The 19875-nt window shown below is 51.7% G+C and overlaps 1 protein-coding gene across 4 annotated transcripts in view; it reads right to left on the reverse strand.

Moving 5' to 3' along the window:
* The window catches only part of RPS6KA1 (ribosomal protein S6 kinase A1), a 67983-nt gene that overhangs the window by 38222 nt on the left and 9886 nt on the right, over positions 1 to 19875 (reverse strand). For 2 of the 4 annotated variants that reach the window (XM_063631429.1, XM_063631431.1), the window contains exon 2: positions 267 to 311. In XM_063631429.1, the coding sequence (XP_063487499.1) occupies positions 267 to 311 (45 nt within the window). Of the gene's footprint in view, positions 1 to 266; positions 312 to 7228; positions 7455 to 19875 lie in introns of those variants that run through there. The other 2 variants (XM_055261184.1, XM_063631430.1) reach the window with 2 other exon arrangements.

Below are 19875 nucleotides of genomic sequence, written 5' to 3' on the forward strand. Positions count from 1 at the left end.
CATCCGGGCCTGGGTGACAGGTAACCAGAGCCCTGACCTGGATTCTGCTCCTCACCCTTTCTGGGCCACAGTCGCCTCACCTACAAAATAGGAAGGTTGGAACAAGTGATTTCTATGCCCAGGGTTGCCACAAGGATTTGGTGGGCCTGAGAAGGACGGGTGAGCTGGGCAAACGGGCTGGAGGCTGGAGCCCTCGACCTCCTCCAAGGCCATGCAAACAGGACCCTCCACAGCCCCTCGCCCAGGGTGCTGGCCCCGGTCCTCACCTTGGATGGCTGAAGTCCAGCTTCTTCCCCTGAGGTCTGTCCATTCTGGAAAAGAGAAAGGAGATTTGGGGAGCACTGTCAGAACTTACAGACTTGGGAGAAGGACTCTGTGGGGCACCCCCACCCTTAGCTGCTCCCAATAGCCATGGAGGCCATGGTGGTGGGGCAGGAGTCCTGGGTGGGTCCCTCCACCTCCACTTTCACAGTGTGAGCACAGGGACCAAGTATTCTGGCAGCAATGGCCCCTCATGACTCAGGCAGAATATTCCCAGGGACCAGCATTCTGACCCTCATGCTGTCTGCCTGGCAAACGCTTCATCTCTGAAGACTTAGTTCAGATGTCACCTCCTCCCAGGGAGAAGGGAAGGGTCATGTGTGGCTTCCAGCTGTACCAGATACAAACCTTGTACAAACTAGTCAACTGTGAGAGGACTCAGTTTCCCCATCTATAACATGGGGTGGGGTAGTTACACTGACTTCTCAGAGTTGCTGCAAGGGTGGAAGGAGACAAAGTCTGGGAAAGTGTGCAACCCAGAGATGGTGGCTATCCTTGCCCTGCCGCACTCTGGGACCCCTCCCCTGACCTTGCCAGGCAGAATGACTGCTGCCTCCACTTCAGCCTTCATTGTAGCACTTGTCACACTGCAGGGACTATTTACACACAGGCCTGCCCCTCCTAATAAACGGGGAGTCCCGGGAGGGCAGAGATGAGGGCTTGGTGCTAACAGCTGCTGCTCTCTTCCAAGCCTCTGCCACATGGCAGGCACTGGGCTCAGTGCCTCGCACCTGTGGCACCATTTTTTTTTTTTTTTTTTTTAGACAGAGTTTTGCTCTGTTGCTGAGGCTGGAGTGCAGTAGTGCAATCTCAGCTCATTGCAACCTCCGCCTCCCGGGTTCGAGCGATTTTCCTGCCTCAGCCTTCCAAGTAGCTGGGACTACAGGCATATGCCACCATGCCTGGCTAATTTTTGTATTTTTTTTAGTAGAGAGGGGGTTTCACCATGTTGGCCAGGCTGGTCTCAAACTCCCGACCTCAGGTGATCCGCCCGCCTCGGCCTCCCAAAGTGCTGGGATTACAGGTATGAGCCACTGCGCCTGGCCCCTGTGGCACCATTTAATCCTCACAACAGCCCTGGGAGGTGGGCCCTGGCCCCATTTGGCAGAGAAGGAAACTGCGGCTCTGAGGGGACCTAGTGATGACGCCTATGGTCACACAACTGCTGAGAGGGGATTCAAAATCTGGTCCCAAATCCAGGAGGTGCTCAAAAAAGGTCAGCTGAAAAACAGCCCAGAGCCCAGAGCCCCCCTCTGGTCAGTCTTGCCTTTTCCAGCCCCCAGACTTCACTTTCAGGTGGTTATTAAATATGCTGGGGTTTGTCAAACCCAGCCCATCTGTTTCCTGTGTGATGTGAGGCAAGTAACCTACCCTATCTGGGCGTTTGGAAGCTAAAAGAAATTGCCCCACCCTTCTTGGAACAGGGAGAGTGTGGTGAGGCAGACAGGAGGTTCCCAACAGCTAGGAAGGCCTGCGCGAGAACAGGTCTGGATCTGGACTTTGGAGCCAGGAGCTGGGTCCATGGGGCAGCTGTAGCCCTGCTTGGCAGTAGCAGGCACAGCTGTGCTCTACCCATTACATAATCTCCCTGCCCCTGGAACAGCTCCCCATTGCCACTCCCAGGACATCCTGCCCCCCTGAGCCCCTTTAATGCCCCTAATCTCTCCCCAGGGGCCAAATGTTCTACAGGCCCCTCCACACACACATCCATACACACACTGTCATCTCTCAGCAGCCCGGGGAGAAGGGATGGGTTGGTCAGGGCGCAGGGGCTGGGCTGGGGTAGGGATGCTTTTGTAGACTGAGCTCCACTTCACCCAGCATTCTAGACTCTTGACATAATTCCTGCAGATGATCAGAATAGCCTACCCACCAGCTCCCTGCCCCACAGCCTTCCCCACGCCAAACCCTCATCACTCCTAAAATCAAGTGCAACTGCTGCGCTCAACTCACTCAGTCAACATTTGCTGAGAATCTTCTATGTACCAGGCCCCAAACCCCTCCGTGGCCTCCACTGCCTGTAGAATCAAGTCCCAGCTCCTTAGCACAGAAATCAAGGCCATCAACTTCAACTGCCCAGCGCAATAACTAGGAATGTGGGTTTTGCAACCTGACCTTGTGGGTTCAAATTCTGGCTTCTACCACCTGCATGACCCCTAGAAGGTTAGTTCATTTATTGGGGCTTCAGTTTCCTCACCTGTGAAATGAGGATCAAAGTAACATACCTCAATGGTGGCGGCAAGAAGCAAATGAAATAATGCCTATAAATAGATACACCTGACATGTAACTGGCGTACAAACAATAGCCATTCTTATCATTGGGCCCTATTTTTGAGCTAAACCGAACAACCGCAGACCCTGAAAACAGTCTATTTTATATCCCCAGCATTTGTATGGTGGCTCCCTCTACCAAGAAAGCCTTTCCTGCCTTGTCACTTTGGCAAACACCTGATCTTTTATCAGGACTGAATTCAAATGTCACCCCTGTCCACACAGCCTCATGTTCTTTCCTCCCTCCTCTCTACCCCCATAGCACCAAGCACACTGCAGGTTAACTCGGGAAGGGGCCATGGCTTGTCCATCATCAACTCCTTGGCACCCAGCCAGAGTCCAACATGTGGTTTATCCAGTGAAAGTTCAACCCAGCAAAGAGAGCAAGGAGGCCAGAGCAGGTTCCATTACTCCTATTTTTCAGATGAGGCTCAGAGAGTTAAGGGACTCACCGAGGTCCCTCAGCAGGCAGGTGGCAGACATGTGACCATAACCCAAAGTCATGTGGCTGCAAGCCTACTGAGGGTGGGGAGGAAGGGGTAGGTGTACCTAGAGGTGTGGGTTTCTTGAGCAGTGGCCTGGATGATTTAGGGACCCCCCAAGGCAGTCTGGCTACCTCCACTCCCTGGACCTGTGGCTTGGGTGTCATTCTTATGGAATGCCAAACCTGTAAGAGCAGGGGAACAGGCAGCCCTGGAGAACAGACTGGTAGGGGGGTCAGGGGGGTTGCGGGGTGCCGGCTTCCCACTCAGAGCCCGGGTCCTGGCTCATCTGCCTCTGGCCTGACTGCTGCACAGGATCCTTGAAAGCACACAGCGGTGCAGCCACAAAGATACAGCCACTAATCCTAGCTCTGCCAGCCACTTATTCTGCCCTTGGGTCTGTCATATCACTTTTTATTTTTATTTATTTTTTGTGACAGTTTCACTCTTTTGCCCAGGCTGGAGTGCAGTGGCGCGATCTCGGCTCACTGCAACCTCTGCCCCCTCTGGGTTCAAGCAATTCTCCTGCCTCAGCCTCCCAAGTAGCTGGGAATATAGGCTGCACCACCACGCCTGGCTAATTTTTGTATTTTTAGTAGAGGCGGGGTTTTGCCATGTTGGCCCAGCTGGTCTCAAACTCCTGACCTCAGGTGATCCACCTGCCTCAGTCTCCCAAAGTGCTAGGATTACAGGCATGAGCCACCACACATGGCCTCATTATCACTTTTTAAAGTCTCAGTTTCGGCCGGGCACAGTGGCTCATGCCTGTAATCCCAGCACTTTGGGAGGCCGAGGTGGGCGGATCACGAGGTCAAGAGATCAAGACCATCCTGGTCAACATGGTGAAACCCCGACTCTACTAAAAATACAAAAATTAGCTGGGCGTGGTGACACAGGCCTGTAGTCCCAGCTACTCGGGAGGATGAGGCAGGAGAATCACTTGAACCCGGGAGGTGGAGGTTGCAGTGAGCCGAGATCACGCCAGTGCACTCCAGCCTGGCGACAGAGCGAGACTATGTCTCAAAATAATAATAATAATAATGAAGTCTGTTTCCTCATCTGTATCACGAGGACAGGTGTGTCTTGCTTACAACTGCACTTTGTTGTTTGAAATAGTACTTATCACCTAAGTGCTAAATAAATGACTGAATGGGGACAATGGTGCTGACCTTGCAGAGTACTGAATGAAGGACCTTGTCTTAGGAGTCCTTTGGCCTCTTAGAGGTTGAAGACACACACTCCTCCCTCTTTCTCAGAGAGCACTGCTCATGAGGACAGATGCCCAGGGCCCCAGACCACTGCCCCCAGTTCCAAGATGTCAGAAATGGGTTCCAACCGGCATCACTCCTTCCCACCCAAGCAGCTCTGTCTTGGAAAGAGGGGCCCAGGGCAGCGTCTGGAGAAGCTGGGCAGCAGATGGAGAAGGACAGCACGTGCCCCACAGGCAGGAAGCAGCCCCAGGAGCTGGGTTCTGAGCCCAGCATTGGCAGCCCTGCTCACTGCTGGAGGCTGGGGGCCAGGTGCCAGGGCTGGCTGGCACGGCCAGCCCTCAGCAAAGACTGGACAAGGGCCCTGCAGGATAAGGAGAGTCTGCCAACATCCGGAGCCTCTCTTGGAGCACCTTCCACCTGAGCTAGTGTGGCTCCAGCCCTTCTCCATCCCTGAGCCTCTCCCACTCGGTGGAAGAGAGAGAGATCTTCGTTCCAACCCTGGCTCTGATATTAATGCATAAGCCTGAGTTCAGTTGTCCCATCTGAAAACAGGGGTAATAATCCCTACCTTGAGAAGCTGTTGTGAGAATTAAAGTGGGGTGAGATTCGTAAGGCAGAATGGGTGGCACATAGTAAAGCTCTGTACGTGGCAGAACTGGGCCTGGGGACAAGGCTACTGCTTTCAACAGGGCTAAGCGAGGCCCAGGCAGAATCCTCGCCCACGCTTCCCATAGATTACTCCACCTGGGCTGCACCCTGGGCCAGGCCCTGCCTCCCAGCGGCCCATTTTCAGCAGCATTAGGGGAGGGCAGGGCAGTCCAGATCCTAGGTCCCTGTGAAAAGTCCCCCACCAACCCCTCACCTGCCTCCTTCCTGGCTAGGAGCTGCCAGCAGCGGTGGTGCCTACACCTGCATGCAGGTCAGGCGGCTGTATCGCTTACATGTCACCTGGGCTAAGAACAGCGAGGCCCTGTTCTCCAGTGACAACAGCCCAACCTGCACCGTGGCTGCCCTGTGGCTCCTGTTACCCAAACAATAACACCCAGTCGCCTGGCACCTCCAGGAGTGGGGGAGGGGGGACCAGACAACAGTACCCAGCGCTCTGCACCCTCTCAGGCCCAGGAAATGGAGGCTAGAACCTAGCACTTGCCACTGGAGAAGCAGAGGCCCAGACAGGCTGAGGACTGACTGAGGATCACACAGCGTTTCTGGAGCGAAGCTCCTGAGGAAATCGCGTCCCCCTGCCCCACCAATCCCAGGAAGTCCGCTGGTCTTCGCCTCTCACAGACCTGAGGTGTTACAGAACTCAAAACTGAGATGAGTTTCCCAGTTAAACCTAGCCCCCTGGTGAAGCTGGCCCCTGCCTCAGGATTCCCTAAAGAGAAGCAGGAAGTGGTGCCCCAGGATCGAGCTCCTGGGTGTCCACCCTCCCTATCAGCATAAAGTCTCTCCCCAGCCTCTCCCAGCCCTACCTTCCCCTTTGGAGGCCTGGTCCCAGGGACGTGCCTGGGCAAAGGAATCCACCTCTGAGCACCACCCCCAGGACCTTGTGCCCCAGTCCTAGTAGGGGGGTGGCAGTACGGGGGGTGGCAGTACAGGGGCTGCAGAGGGCAGTGTTCCTCACCTCAGAGGGTGAGTCAGCGAGAGAACCTCTGAGCAGCCTAGCAGTGCCTGTAAAATCCCCATGGCAGGAATCCCAGAGCAATTTACTCCAAATTGCGCCTTCAGGTTGGTTACCTAATCCTGCCGCGCCCACCCTCCAATAGCCAGTGTCGGCCATCCCTTTAAAGGGGCAGCACACCCTGGGGGCCGGGGACCCTGGGTGCTCACCCTGATCTTAGCCTGTGGTCCTGAGAGGCAGGACACTTGGTGGCTGCCCCAGGTAAGAGAGGGCAGAGGAGGGGACGGAGACAGGGGCTCCAGGCCCAAGCTGGGAGAAAGTCATCTCAGCTCCTGGGCTCAAATGAGGTCTCCGTTCCCTCCCTGCATCCCCCCAACAACCACCTGGGAAGGAGAATATCACCTGCTTCCTTCCCAGCGAGAGGTTAAGGAGGAGGCTCTCCACCAGCTCGTTCAGGGGATTGACCTTGACCCTGGGGTCAAAAGGCACAGGAAGAGGTGACCTTCTGCACGATTAGGGACTGGAGCCACAGAGCCCTCAAGGGAGGTCAGGAGCTGCTTCTGAGAGAGAAGGAGCTGGGTTGTCTGGGGAGTCTGGGCTGGCAGAAGCCAAACTCCCCAAGGGCCCAGCCCTTCCTACCGGAAGGGGCATAAGAAAGGAGGCAGGCACCAAGGTCCCCCCACGCCCTGCCAGGAATCATCTTCACAAGGTCTAAGGGCTCTTCCCCACTCTCTTCTCCACAGCCCGGGGTAGGGGACACAGGTGTCCTCTGGCCCTAGCCTCAGGGCAAAGAAAACCAGGAGTTCCAGCCCCAGACGGGTGGTGCCATCCCACACTCCACATCCGCCAGGGGTCAAGAGGGGCAATCCTTCTAGGCTCAGCAGCGGTGAAGCCAGAAGCAGGGAGCTCTTGGCGGAGGGCCCTGGGAGAAGTGGGGGTCCCATAACCCCTGTCTCTGGTAGAATCCCAGGCATCTGGCACTGAAGATCTCCCCGTCTGCATTAATGGAGGAAGCTCCGACAGCTCTGGACAGATGCCGGGACGGGTCCTAGGTGTGGGATGAAAGCTACCAGATCTCAGAGCCCCATACGATCCCCTCTCCTGGCTATGGCGGGGAGGTAGTCGGCGCTTGGTGGAACTGTCCCTCGCACACGCACACCCAGGGCATAGGGGGGTGGAGCCGGACAGTGGGCAAGAGATCGGAGGGCACTCGCGCCCTCGCGGGCGCCCGCCGGGCTGCAGCGGCGCTTCGGGCCGCCCCGCCCCTGTGAGGATCCGGGCTCGCCGGCCGCGGGCGCCCGTCCCCCGCCCCGCTCACTCACCTCTGGGTCCAGCGGCACTAGCTCCATGAGCGGCCAGGGCTCCTTGAGCTGGGCGAGCGGCATCGCGCCGCCGCCGGGTTACCCGCGCTCCTCCGGCGGCCCCGGCTGCGCCGCCTCCCGGGTCCTGGGGTCCCTGGCTCTGCGACCCGAACCGCCGCGCCCCCCCGCCGAGCCCCTCGCGCTCCGGCTGGGCCGTCCGCAGCCGCCGCCGCGGCACTAGCACTTCGGCTCCCTCCGTCACCCGGCGCCGCCGCGCCCATTGGCTACCTGCGCGGGGGCGGAGCCGGAGAAGCCCCGCCCCAGCCCCCGCGGCGCGGCATTCCCAGCGCGGACCCCCGCCCCCGCCGCGCCCAGAGGGCCGGCCCCGCCCCTGACGCGAGACCCCGGCCCGCGCTCGGCTCCGCCCGAGAGGCCCTGCTGGCTCCTTGCCTTCCAGCGGTGTCCCCCTGGACACACCACACCAGGGCCACCGTTCTCCCCCGCTCAGCTCTTTTGGAATCCCAGCCCAGATGTTCCTTCTCCTTCCAACGGGAGGGAAGCACCCTATCCCCGCCCCCCGCACACACATTCACACTGGGTTCCTGGGCCTGATCTAGGCTGAGGCTTGGAAGGAGCCTGGGACCCGCTCCCCTTGGGCCCTCAACTCACCAGGCCCTAGAGATCCCCTAACCTCTACTAATTTCTACCCCGCACTGAAGCTAACGCTGTGATCTCCGGGCGATCTCAGTGCCCCAGGCCCAGATAGGCATCAGCAGTTGTTACCACCATCAGGACCCACAGGGCCAGCACAGAGTGATTGATCGATTGATTTTACATAATGTATGTAAATATTACATATATAAATAAATGTTTTATATATACACGTATATGTATGCATGTATATAGTAAGAGAGAGAGAAACACGAAGTTTCGCTGTGTTACCTAGGCTGGTCTCTGACTCCAGGGCTCAAGCGATCCTCCTGCCTCGGCCTCCCAAAGTGCTGGGATTACAGGCATGAGCCACCGCGCCCGGCCAAGAGTGATTTCTTAATATGCGTTTTTGCAGTCTGTGCTCTGCCCTATCACTTGAAGGGGGTCCTTTCAGGCCAGGTCTCCCTGGAGTCACCTGTAGCCCCAGCTCTGGACTGGTTTGGGTTTGCGACTCTCTGAGGAGGGACCAGGCTCCCAGGATGAACCGAGGCTTGGTGGGACTTGGAGTGAAAGGCCAGGGAGACTGGTTCCCCTAGAGAGATTCAGCCTCCACCTAAAGAGCCTTAGGGGTCCAGGTGTGGTGAGATGTATTCACAAGTGAGGAGTGAGCTTGCTGGAGGGACAAGCTTGCTGGAGGGACAAGCTTGCTGGTTTTGCAGGAAGACTGGTCAGTTATTTGCAAAGCTGTTCTAAGGCAGGGGGATGGGAAGGAATGTTTATCAAGAGCTTCCTGCGAGCCATGTGATTTCCTTGAGTGATTACCACCACCTAGTTTACAAATCATGAAACAGGCTCGGAAAGATGAAGTGACTTACCCAAGGTCACACAAGAGGTTGAGAACAGACTAGGGCTTTAAAAACATAAGTGTCACGCCTGTAATCCCAGCACTTTGGGAGGCCGAGGCGGGCGGATCACGAGGTCAGGAGATCGAAACCATCCTGGCTAACATGGTGAAACTGCGTCTCTACTAAAAATACAAAAAATTAGTAGGGCGTGGTGGCAGGCGCCCTTAGTCCCAGCTACTCAGGAGGCTTAGGCAGGAGAATGGCGTGAACCCGGGAGGCGGAGCTTGCAGTTAGCCCAGATAGCCCCACTGCACTCCAGCCTGGGCGACAGAGGGAGACTCCATCTCAAAAAAAAAAAAAAAAAAATCAAAGTGGGTAAGGATTTCTCCAGAATCTACGTGCTCCCCTTTTCCATGGCTTTCCCAGGGTAGGACCTCAGCTGTTGAACTGAATTTTGGGTGAAAGGACTTTGGAACCCAACAAATCTGGGTTTGAATTCCAGCTCTGCTACCTTCTTAACACGGGGAAACTCATTTTATGCCTCTAACCCTCAATTTCTCCATCTGTAAAATGGGAATTATAATCTCAATCTTTCAGCTTTATAGGACAAGATTCATTTTAATTCAATAAATTATTTACAGCTACATATTTTTATTTGTTTTTTAGAGATGGAGTCTCGCTCCGTTGCCTAGGCTACAGTGCAGTGGTAAAATCATAGCTCACTGCAGCCTTGAACTTCCGGGCTCAGGCAATCCTCCCACCTCCCACAAGTAGCTGGCACTTCAGGTGTGTGCCACCATGCGCAGCTAATTTTTTTTTCTTTTGAGACACAGTCTCGCTCTGTTGACAGGCTGGAGTGCAGTGGCTCAATCTCAGCTCACTGCAACCTCCACCTCCTAGGTTCAAGCAATTCTCCTGCCTCAGCCTCCCGAGTTGCTGGGATTACAGGTGCGTGCCACCACACTCGGCTAACGTTTTGTATTTTCAGTAGAGACGGAGTTTCACTGTATTGGCCAGGATGGTTTCAATCTCCTGACCTCATGGTCCCCCCACCTCGGCCTCCCAAAGTGCTGGGATTATAGGCGGGAGCCACTGCGCCAGGCCCCCAGCTAATTTTTTATATGTTTTGTTTTTGTAGAGATGGGGTCTCACTATCTTGCCCAGGCTGGTTTTAAACTCCTGGCCTCAAGCTATCCTCCAGCCTCCCAAAATGCTGGAATTACAGCCACCACACCTGGCTTATTTATGGCTATATATTACACACTAGACCCTCTTTCTGAGCATGTATCGTAAACCAAGCCTTCTTTTTATTATTATTATTTTGAGACTGAGTCTCACTCTGTAGCCCAGGCTGGAGTGCAGTGCAGTGGCCTGATCTCAGCTCACTGCAACCTCCGCCTCCCGGGTTCAAATGATTCTCCTGCCTCAGCCTCCCAAGTAGCTGGGACTATAGGCATGTGCCACCACACCTGGCTAATTTTTGTACAGGCGTGTGCCACCACACCTGGCTAATTTTATATATTTTTTTTTTTAGTAGAGACGAGGTTTCACCATGTTGGCCAGTATGCGCTCAGTCTCCTAACCACGTGATCTGCTCGCCTTGGCCTCCCAAAGTGCTGGGATTACAGGCATGAGCCACTGCGCCTGGCCTATTATTATTATTTGTTAAGATGGGGTCTCGCTATGTTGCCCAGGCAGGAGTGCAGTGGCTATTCCTAGACGCAATCATAGCACACTACAGTCTTGAACTCCTGGCCTCAAGCAATCCTCTTGCCTCAGCACACCAGGGGATGCAGCTCAGGCTTTCTACTAGGTGCTGAGAATATAGCAATGAGTAAATTAAAGTCCTTAGCTGGGTACCTGTAATCCTAGCTACTCAGGAGGCTGAGGTAGAATGATCCATTGAGCTCAGGAATTTGAGACTGTAGTGAGCTATGATCACGCTATTGCATTCCAGCTTGGGCGACAGAGTGAGACCCCATTGCTAATAAATAGATAAATAAATAAATAATAAAATACATAATAAATAAAGTGTTTGCCTTTATGGAGTTTACATTCATTGTGGTGTAAATAAATAATGACAGCTAACACTAACATAGCACTTACTATGGACCAGGCACTGTTCTATGCGTTTTTTACCTGCATAAACTAAGGTAATCCTTGTAATCTTATGGGTTATGTGCTATTATTCTCTCCAGTGTACAGATGAGGAAACTGAGGGCAGAGAAAGTAAGCATCCCATTACTTGGGTCCCTCCAAGGCCACAGGACTGCGGCCAGGCACGGTGGCTCGCGCCTGTAATCCCAGCACTTTGGGAGGCCAAGGCAGGTGGATCACCTGAGGTCAGGAGTTCGAGACCAGCCTGGCCAACATGGTGAAATCTCATCTCTCCTAAAAATACAAAAAAAAAAGAAAGAAAGAAAAAGCAGCTGGGCATGGTGGCGGGTGCCTGTAATCCCAGCAACTCGGGAGGCTGATGCAGGAGAATCACTTGAACCTGGGAGGTGGAGGTTTTAGTGAGCTGAGATTGTGCCATTGCACTCCAGCCTGGGCAACAAGAGGGAAACTCCATCTCAAAAAAAAAAAAAAAAAAAAAAAAGCCACAGGACTGAAAAATGGCAGAGCTGAGAGACAACCTGACAGTCTGGCTCCAGAGTGTGTTATTTATTTATTTATTTATTTATTTATTTTTTAGACAGAGTTTCACTCTCGTTGCCCAGGCTGGAGTGCAATGGTACCATCTCAGCCCACTGGAACCTCTACCTCCCGGGTTCAAGCCATTCTCCTTCTGCCTCGGCCTCTCGAGTAGCTGGGATTCCAGGTGCCCACCACCACGTCCAGCTAATTTTTTGTATTTTCAGTAGAGATGGGGTTTCACCGTGTTGACCAGGCTAGTCTTGAACTTCTGACCTCAGGTGATCTGCCACCATCGACCTCCCAAAGTGCTAGGATTACAGGTGTGAGCCACTGCACCCAGCACAGAGTGTGTTCTTTTGTTCACATAGTCTCCACCTCCCTGATGAGAAAAGGTGAGGACAAAACAGACGGCAGCCTGGACCAGAGTTGGCAGCCATTATTCACATCAGTGTGGGGATCGTCCTGTTCAGTTACCTGGAAGCAGGTTGTGATGCCCCAGCTCTTGCTGCTCCCGGTTTGAGCTGTTATACTTGAACATATTTTGACTAAAAGTTTATGTGTTGTTTATCTGAAATTCAAATTGGGTATCATGTATTTTGATTTGCTAGATCTAGTAATTATACTCAGGAGTTGGAACAGATCGCACACAGCTGCCAGATACCTGGCTTGCAGTCAGCCACATTTAAGTTAGGAAGAGAGACACTGAGACCCACAGGATGAGAGTCAGGGGCTGGGACAGAGAGGTGGGGTGGATGGCAGGAATAGAGCAGGTGAGGGAAAGCAGGAGTGGTTCTACCTTCAGCTTTCCCCCTTCCTGGGTCCCTGACCCTCTTTCTTCTCCCTCTCAAAGTAATCTCCCTATCAAGCGCATCCTCTCACTTAAGGACTGAATGGTTGTGCTTTCAACCTTTTATGAATAAGCTTCACTTCCTGTGTCCCCTCTCCCATGAGTGGGTCATGCCGGTAAGAGGGGAGCCCAGAGGACATCTAGGCTTTACCTGGAGAGCTTCTCCAGGGGTCAGCTTGCCCATCTCTGGAGTAGGCATAGCAGTCACTCATCAGAGAGCTGTGCAGAACAAACCGTAGCCCACAGGTGCAGATGCCGCTGCAGTTTCAGTGCACAAAAGGGTGCTCCACCTGTCTCGTGGCTCCATCCACACTGGCTTTCCTTCAGTTCTGCCACAGGGCTTTTGCACATGCCACTCCTTGTACTTGAAACAGTCTTCTTTGTTCTTCAAGCCAGCTCAGCTCTACATCACTTCCTCCAGAACATTTTCCCTCACCTCCATAGTACTCATACCCATAGCAATCAATACTTGACAGTGCTTCTCAAAGTTGTACTTTTTTGCATGTGTTTATGTGACTATTTGATTAACATCTGGCTTTTTTTTTTTTTTTGAGATGGAGTTTCACCCTTGTTGCCCAGGCTGGAGTGCAATGGTGCAATCTCAGCTCACTGCAACCTCTGCCTCCTGGGTTCAAGTGATTCTCCTGCCTCAGCCTCCTGAGTAGCTGGGATTATAGGCGCCCGCCACACACTGGCTAATTTTTTGTATTTTTAGTAGAGACTGGGTTTCTCCATGTTGGTCAGGCTGACCTCAGGTGATTTACCTGCCACACCCTCCCAAAGTGCTGGGATTACAGGCGTGAGCCTCTGCCCCCAGCCTACATCTGGCTTTTAAATTAGACTGTAAACTGTGAGAGGGTAGCTGTTGGGTCTTGTTGGTTCTTCATTGTCTTCCTGACACCTGACACACTGCCTGCCACACAGGTACTCAAAAAGACTAAATGAGGCCGGGCGCGGTGGCTCATGCTTGTAATCCCAGCACTTTGGGAGGCTGAGGCGGGTGGATCACGAGGTCAGGAGATCGAGACCACGGTGAAACCCCGTCTCTACTAAAAATACAAAAAATTAGCCAGGCGTGGTGGCGGGCGCCTGTAGTCCCAGCTACTCGGAGAGGCTGAGGCAGGAGAATGGCGTGAACCTGGGAGGCGGAGCTTGCAGTGAGCTGAGATTGCGCCACTGCACTCCAGCCTGGGCGACAGAGCGAGACTCCGTCTCAAAAAAAAAAAAAAAAAAAAAAAGACTAAATGAATAGTATGTCCAACACCACCCAGCTATGCAATGGTAAATTTGCAACTCAGACCCAGGCAATCGAATTGCATGCTCTGAAATGCTACACTCTGAGTGGTGGATAAATTCTAGCTTTTTTTTTTTTTTTTTTTTTTTGAGACAGGGTCTTGTTTTGTGGCCCAAGCTACAGTCCAGTGGTGCAATCATGGCTCACTGCAGCCTCAACATCCTGGGCTCCAGCAATTCTCCCACCTCAGCCTCCCAAGTAGCTGGGACTATAGGCATGCACCACTACTCAGCTATATTTTTTTTATTTTTAATTTTTAAAAGATTTTTGTAGAGACGGGGTTTCGCCTGGCCTTGAGGTGTTTGTTAAATGAGTGACATGAGTGTGAAAGGGCTTTGCTAGACACGAGTGAGGCTACCACTCTGCAACCTGTTGAAGAGGCAGTTCTGGTAAGGAGCAGGGGGCTGAACTGACAGGGGCTGAGGGCCGGGTTTTGGGTCCCTCTGCTGAAGCCTGGGAGGCGGAGCTTGCAGTGAACCGAGATCGTGCCATTGCACTCCAGCCTGGGTGACAGAGCGAGATTCCGTCTCAAAAAAAAAAAAAAAGGGGGGGCGGAAGAGGGAGCAGCTGATCACCAACAAATAGTTACTGAGCACCAGCAACATGCCAGGCACTGTTCTAGGCACTGGGAATACAGCAGAGAAGACAGTCTCTGCCCTCTAGGATAGAGGCGCACAAACTGGCCCACATGATAAATCTGGCCTACTGTGTTTGTATGCTTGCAAGCTAAGAATGGGTTTTAGATTTTTAAATCATTTTAAAAGTCAAAAGAAGAATATTTCATGACATGTGAAAGTTATATGAAATTCATATTGTAGTATCCATAAATAAAGTTTTATTGGAACACAGCCACGCTCCGTTTACGTATCGTCTATGGCTGCTTTCTCACTACAACAGCAGAGTTGAGTAGTTGCAACAGAGACCATATGGCCTGAAAAGCCTAAAATATTTACTAGCTGGCTCTTTCGAAAAAAAGTTTGTTCAGGGGGTGAGGGGTTAGGAGAGGGACAGCACTAGGAGAAATACCTAATGTAGATGACGGGTTGATGGGTGCAGCAAACCACCATGGCACGTGTATACCTATGTAACAAACCTGCATGTTCTGCACATGTAGCACAGAATTTAAAGTATAATAAAAAAAAATAAAAAAAAAAAAAGGCACCAGAGCGGTGGCTCACGCCCGTAATCCTAGCACTTTGGGAGGCTGAGGCAGGCGGATCACCTGGGCAAAAAGAGGGAAACTCCGTCTTAAAAAAAAAAAAAAAAAAAAAAAGAGGCACCAGAGAGCTGCCTTGTCTTTCTGCCATGTGAAGACACATAGAAAGTGCTCTAGGCCGGGCGCGGTGGCTCACGCCTGTAATCCCAGCACTTTCGGAGGCCGAGGCAGGCGGATCACAAGGTCAGGAGATCGAGACCATCCTGGCTAACACGGTGAAACCCCGTCTCTACTAAAAATACAAAAAATTAGCCGGGCGAGGTGGTGGGCGCCTGTAGTCCCAGCTACTCGGGAGGCTGAGGCAGGAGAATGGCGTGAACCCCAGGGGGCGGAGCCTGCAGTGAGCCGAGATCGCGCCACTGCACTCCAGCCTGGGTGACAGCGAGACTCCGTCTCAAAAAAAAAAAAAAAAAAAAAAAAAAAAAAGAAAGTGCTCTGTATGAGGAACTGGCCATCACTAGACACCAAATCTCCTGGAGCCTTGATCCTTGACTGCCTAGCCTCCAGAACTGGGAGAAATTTCTGCCTTTGATAAATTACCCACTGTAAAGTATTTTGCTGTAGTAGCCTAGATGGACTAAGACAGTGCCCTAATAAGAACAGACACCAGATAGCTTACTCCCTCTCTCTCAAGCTCACAAAGAAGAGGTCATGTGGTCATGTGAGCACACAGCAAGATGGTGGCTGATGACAAGCCAAGGGAAGAGTCCTCAGAATGAAATCTACCTTGGCAGCACCTTGATTTTGGATTTCCCAACCTCCAGAACTGTCAGAAATAAAGTTCTGCTGTTTGAGCTCCCCCCCAAAAAAGTTTGTTGACTCCTGCTCTAGAAAGTTACATTATCTGGCTAGACACAGTGGCTAATGCCTGTAATTCCAGCAATTTGGGAGATCGAGGCAGGCTTGCTTGAGCCCGGGAGTTTGAGACCAGCCTGGGCAACATAGTGAGACCCCATCTCTACAAACAATACAAAAATACCTGGTGCCTTGTGCCTGTAGTACCGGCTAATCAGGAGGCTGAGGCAGGAGGATAGCTTGAACCTGAGATGTTAAGGCTGCACTGAGCAATGATTATGGCACTGTACTCCAGCCTGGGAGACAGAATGAGGCCCTGTCTCAAAGAAAAGAAAAGAAAGAAAAAAAAAGTTACATTTTCTTTGGGGAAGACAGTTAAACAACTAGGTGAGCTCTTTCCCGGGTGCTTCCCAGGACAAGAACCAGCTGGTTTCAGTGTTTCTTTGTACCCTGCTCCTTGGCCACCTTCCCCTGGAAGAGAAGTTCTCTATCCAACCAGGCTCTGATACAGCAGCAGAGCAGCCTAGGTCATGGTGATCAGTCCCCTGCCTCCTGGCCAAGAGGATCTAGCCTTTCCCTAGAAGGAAAAAAATCTCTTGGTGATTGCAGTCTAGCACCCACCAGATCCCCTTCCCCTCTCCCAGATCCTGGATCCAGGAAGAGCTTGTGACCTCAGAAGAACATAATCACCTTTGTTGTCAAGGCCTGCCATCTGTGTACCCCTGCCACCTGGGTGGTGCCCCCCTCTTTCTAAACACTCTTCTCCCCCACTGCTTCATGGAGCCCTCACAGGGGTAAGGCATGGGTAAGGATTGTTACTTCCATTTCCAGATGAGAAAACAGACTTAAAGAGATGAACTGACTTACCCAGGGTCATTGGCTGGAAATAGCTTGTGGAGCCAAAATTAGAAAGAGTGGATTTAGAGGCAGTCTTTGTCTCTTTTTAAAAAAGAAAGAATTAATAAAAGAAAGTTGGCCAGGCGCAGTGGCTCATGCCTGTAATCCCAGCACTTTGGAAGACCGAGGCAGATGGATCACTTGAGGTCAGGAGTTTGAGACCAGCCTGGCCAACATGGTGAAACCCCATCTCCACTAAAACTACAAAAATTAGCCAGGCATCATGGTGCACGCCTATAATCCCAACTACTCAGGAGGCTGAGGCAAGAGAATCGCTTGAAACTGGGAGACAAAAATTCACGCCACTGCACTCCAGCCTGAGTGACAGAGCAACACTCCATCTCAAAAAAAAAAAAAAAAAAAAAAAAGGGCTGGGCGCAGTGGCTCATGCCTGTAATTCCAGCACTTTGGGAGGCCGAGGTGGGTGTATCACAAGGTCAGGAGTTCGAGACCAGCCTGGCCAACATGGTGAAACCCTGTCTCTACTAAAGATACAAAAAATTAGCAGGGCGTGGTGGCACGTGCCTGCAATCCCAGCTACTTGGGAGGCTGGGGCAGGAAAATGGCTTGAACCCAGGAGGCAGAGGTTGCGGTGAGCTGAGATCGGGCCATTGCACTCCAGCCTAGGTGACAGGGTGAGACTCCATCGCAAAAAAAAAAAAAAAAGTAGTGGAATGTTGTCAGCTTTGGAAGGGGCCTTTGTCTTGGCCAAAGATGGGAAACTGGTAGCCTGAGGCAGAGGTGAATCAGGTAAGGGTGGTGGTGAGTCTGCCATGTGCAAGAAATAAGGCATGCTTTGTCTGTAGAGAATTTAAAAACATTAGTGAGGCCAGTTGCCATGGCTCACGCCTGTACTCCCAGCACTTTGAGAGGCTGAGACAGGTGGATTGCTTGAGCCCAGGAGTTCAAGACCAGCTTGGGCAACATGGTGAAACCCCACCTCTACAAAAAAAGTAAAAAAAAGATAAAATAAAAACATCAATGAAAATGGGTAGGTCTGCTTTTTACTATCACCATGGCTTGGCAATTCTAAATAATGTCGGTGATAAAATCGTCCTTCCCAAAGAGATCCCTCTGTTGGTCAAAGTACTAATTGTCGTGATTTCTGTGAGGTTTTTGGTTTTTGTTCTTTTTTTTTTTTTTTTTTTTTAAGAGACAGAGTTTCCCCCTGTTAGCCAGGCTGAAGGGCAATAGCACAATCACAGCTCACCGCAGCCTCGAATTCCTGGGCTCAAGGGATCCTCCCACCTCGGCCTCCCAAAGCATTGGGACTGCTGTAAGTTTTAAGAATATATGTAAGCTTCAGATTCATATGTTTTATTACCTAACCTTTAATAAGTAATATATTCTACATGGAAGCTAATTTGGATTACTCTGAGTTATACGCTTGGCCCCCAGCACACAGGGAGTCAGCTACACACATTTAGTTTGAGAGTTCCCAGTGGGTCGAAATCATGGGAGCTCACTTTGGGAGTAGTTCATGTCGCCACATCCTTGCATTTAAACAACAAATTTGAAATCAACAGTGATACCACAGTAACTATAAAAACGAGGGAAGAGCCAGGCACGGTGGCTCACGCCTATAATCCCAGCACTTTGGGAGGCCGAGGCGGGTGGATCACAAGGCCAGGAGATCGAGACCATCCTGACTAACATGGTGAAACCCTGTCTACTAAAAATACAAAAAATTAGCTGGGCATGGTGGCAGGTGCCTGTAGTCCCAGCTACTTGGGAGGCTGAGGCAGGAGAATGGCATGAACCTGGGAGGCAGAGCTTGCAGTGAGCCGAGATCGCACCAGTGCACTCCAGCCCAGGCAACAGAGCTAGATTCCGTCTCAAAAAATAAAAAAAATAAAATAAATAAAATTTTCACTGTGTTTACTTTCTGACCATGATTATTTGTTTTATTTCTTAATTGTTACTGATAAAAATTCTGACAAATGGAGGTTAAAATATGATTCTCTTTGTGTGTCAAATACACTAGGTGCCCACTGACCTGAAGACAGAAGAGGACCCACAGTGGCTTACATCATTACGTTATCCATCATAATCATCATTTTATTTATTTATTTATTTTGGACACAGGTCTTGCCCTGTCGCCCAGGCTGAAGTGCAGTGGAGCTCACTGCAGCCTCAAACTCCTGGGCTCAAGTGATTCTCCCATCTCAGCCTACCAAGGAGCTAGTACTACAGGCATTTACCACCACACCTGACTACCTTTTCTTTTTTGAGACAGAGTCTCGCTCTGTCACCCAGGCTGGAGGGCAGTGGTGTGATCTCGGCTCACTGCAACCTCTGCCTCCCAGGCTCAAGCAATCCTCCCACCTCAGCCTCCCTAGTAGCTGGGACTACAGGCATGCACCACCATGTCCGGGTAATTTTTGTATTTTTCATAGAGACAGAGTTTGCCATGTTGCCCAAGCTGGTCTCAAACTCCTGGGCTCAAGTTGTCCACCGTCCTCAGCCTCCCAAAGTGCTCAGGTAAGCATGAGCCACCATGCCTAGCCTCTTTTTTAAAAACATGAAAAAAAAAGTTATTGTCTTGATTATTGAGATTTTTGATGCCTCCTTAAATTTTGTACTTTAGAGGAGTACCTCATTAACCTCCCCCAGGTCCTGACCTTGCTCATTTAACCCTTGCAACAGTCCTGTAAAGTAAGTGCTATAATTACCCCTGTATTATGGATAAGAAAAGTGAGGCACAGGCCAGGCACGGTGGCTCACGACTGTAATCCCAGCACTTTGGGAGGCCGAGGTGGGCAGATCACAAGGTCAGGAGATCCAGACCATCCTGGCTAACACGGTGAAACCCTGTCTCTATTAAAAACAAACAAAAAAAATTGCCGGGCGTGGTGGCAGGCACCTGTAGTCCCAGCTACTTGGGAGGCTGAGATAGGAGAACTGCTTGAATCTGGGAGGTGGAGGTTGCGGTGAGCCGAGATTGGGCCACTGCACTGCAGCCTGGGCGACAGAGCGAGACTCTGTCTTAAAAAAAGAAAAAGGAAAGTAAGACACAGAGAGGCCAAGTGATTTGGTCAAGGACATACACTTTGTTTTTTGTTTTGTTTTGAGATGGGGTTTCATCATATTGGTCAGGCTGGTCTCGAACTCCTGACCTCAGGTAATCCACCTGCCTTGGCCTTCCAAAGTGCTGGGATTATAGGTGGGAGCCACTGCGCCCGGCCTTAAAATGTATTTCTTTCTTTCTTTTTTTTTTTTGAGACGGAGTTTCACTGTTCTTGCCCAGGCTGGAGTGCAATGGCATGATCTTGGCTCACCACAACCTCCACCTCCCAGGTTCAAGCGATTCTCCTGCCTCAGCCTCCCGAGTAGCTGGGATTACAGGCACGTGCCACCACGCCCAGCTAATTTTGTATTTTTAGTAGAGATGGGGTTTCTCCATGTTGGTCAAACTGGTCTTGAACTCCCAACCTCAGGTGATCCACCTGCCTCAGCCTCCCAAAGTGCTTGGATTACAGGCGTGAG

Source organism: Symphalangus syndactylus, chromosome 22 (genome assembly GCF_028878055.3).
Source record: "Symphalangus syndactylus isolate Jambi chromosome 22, NHGRI_mSymSyn1-v2.1_pri, whole genome shotgun sequence".
Lineage (NCBI taxonomy): Eukaryota > Metazoa > Chordata > Mammalia > Primates > Hylobatidae > Symphalangus > Symphalangus syndactylus.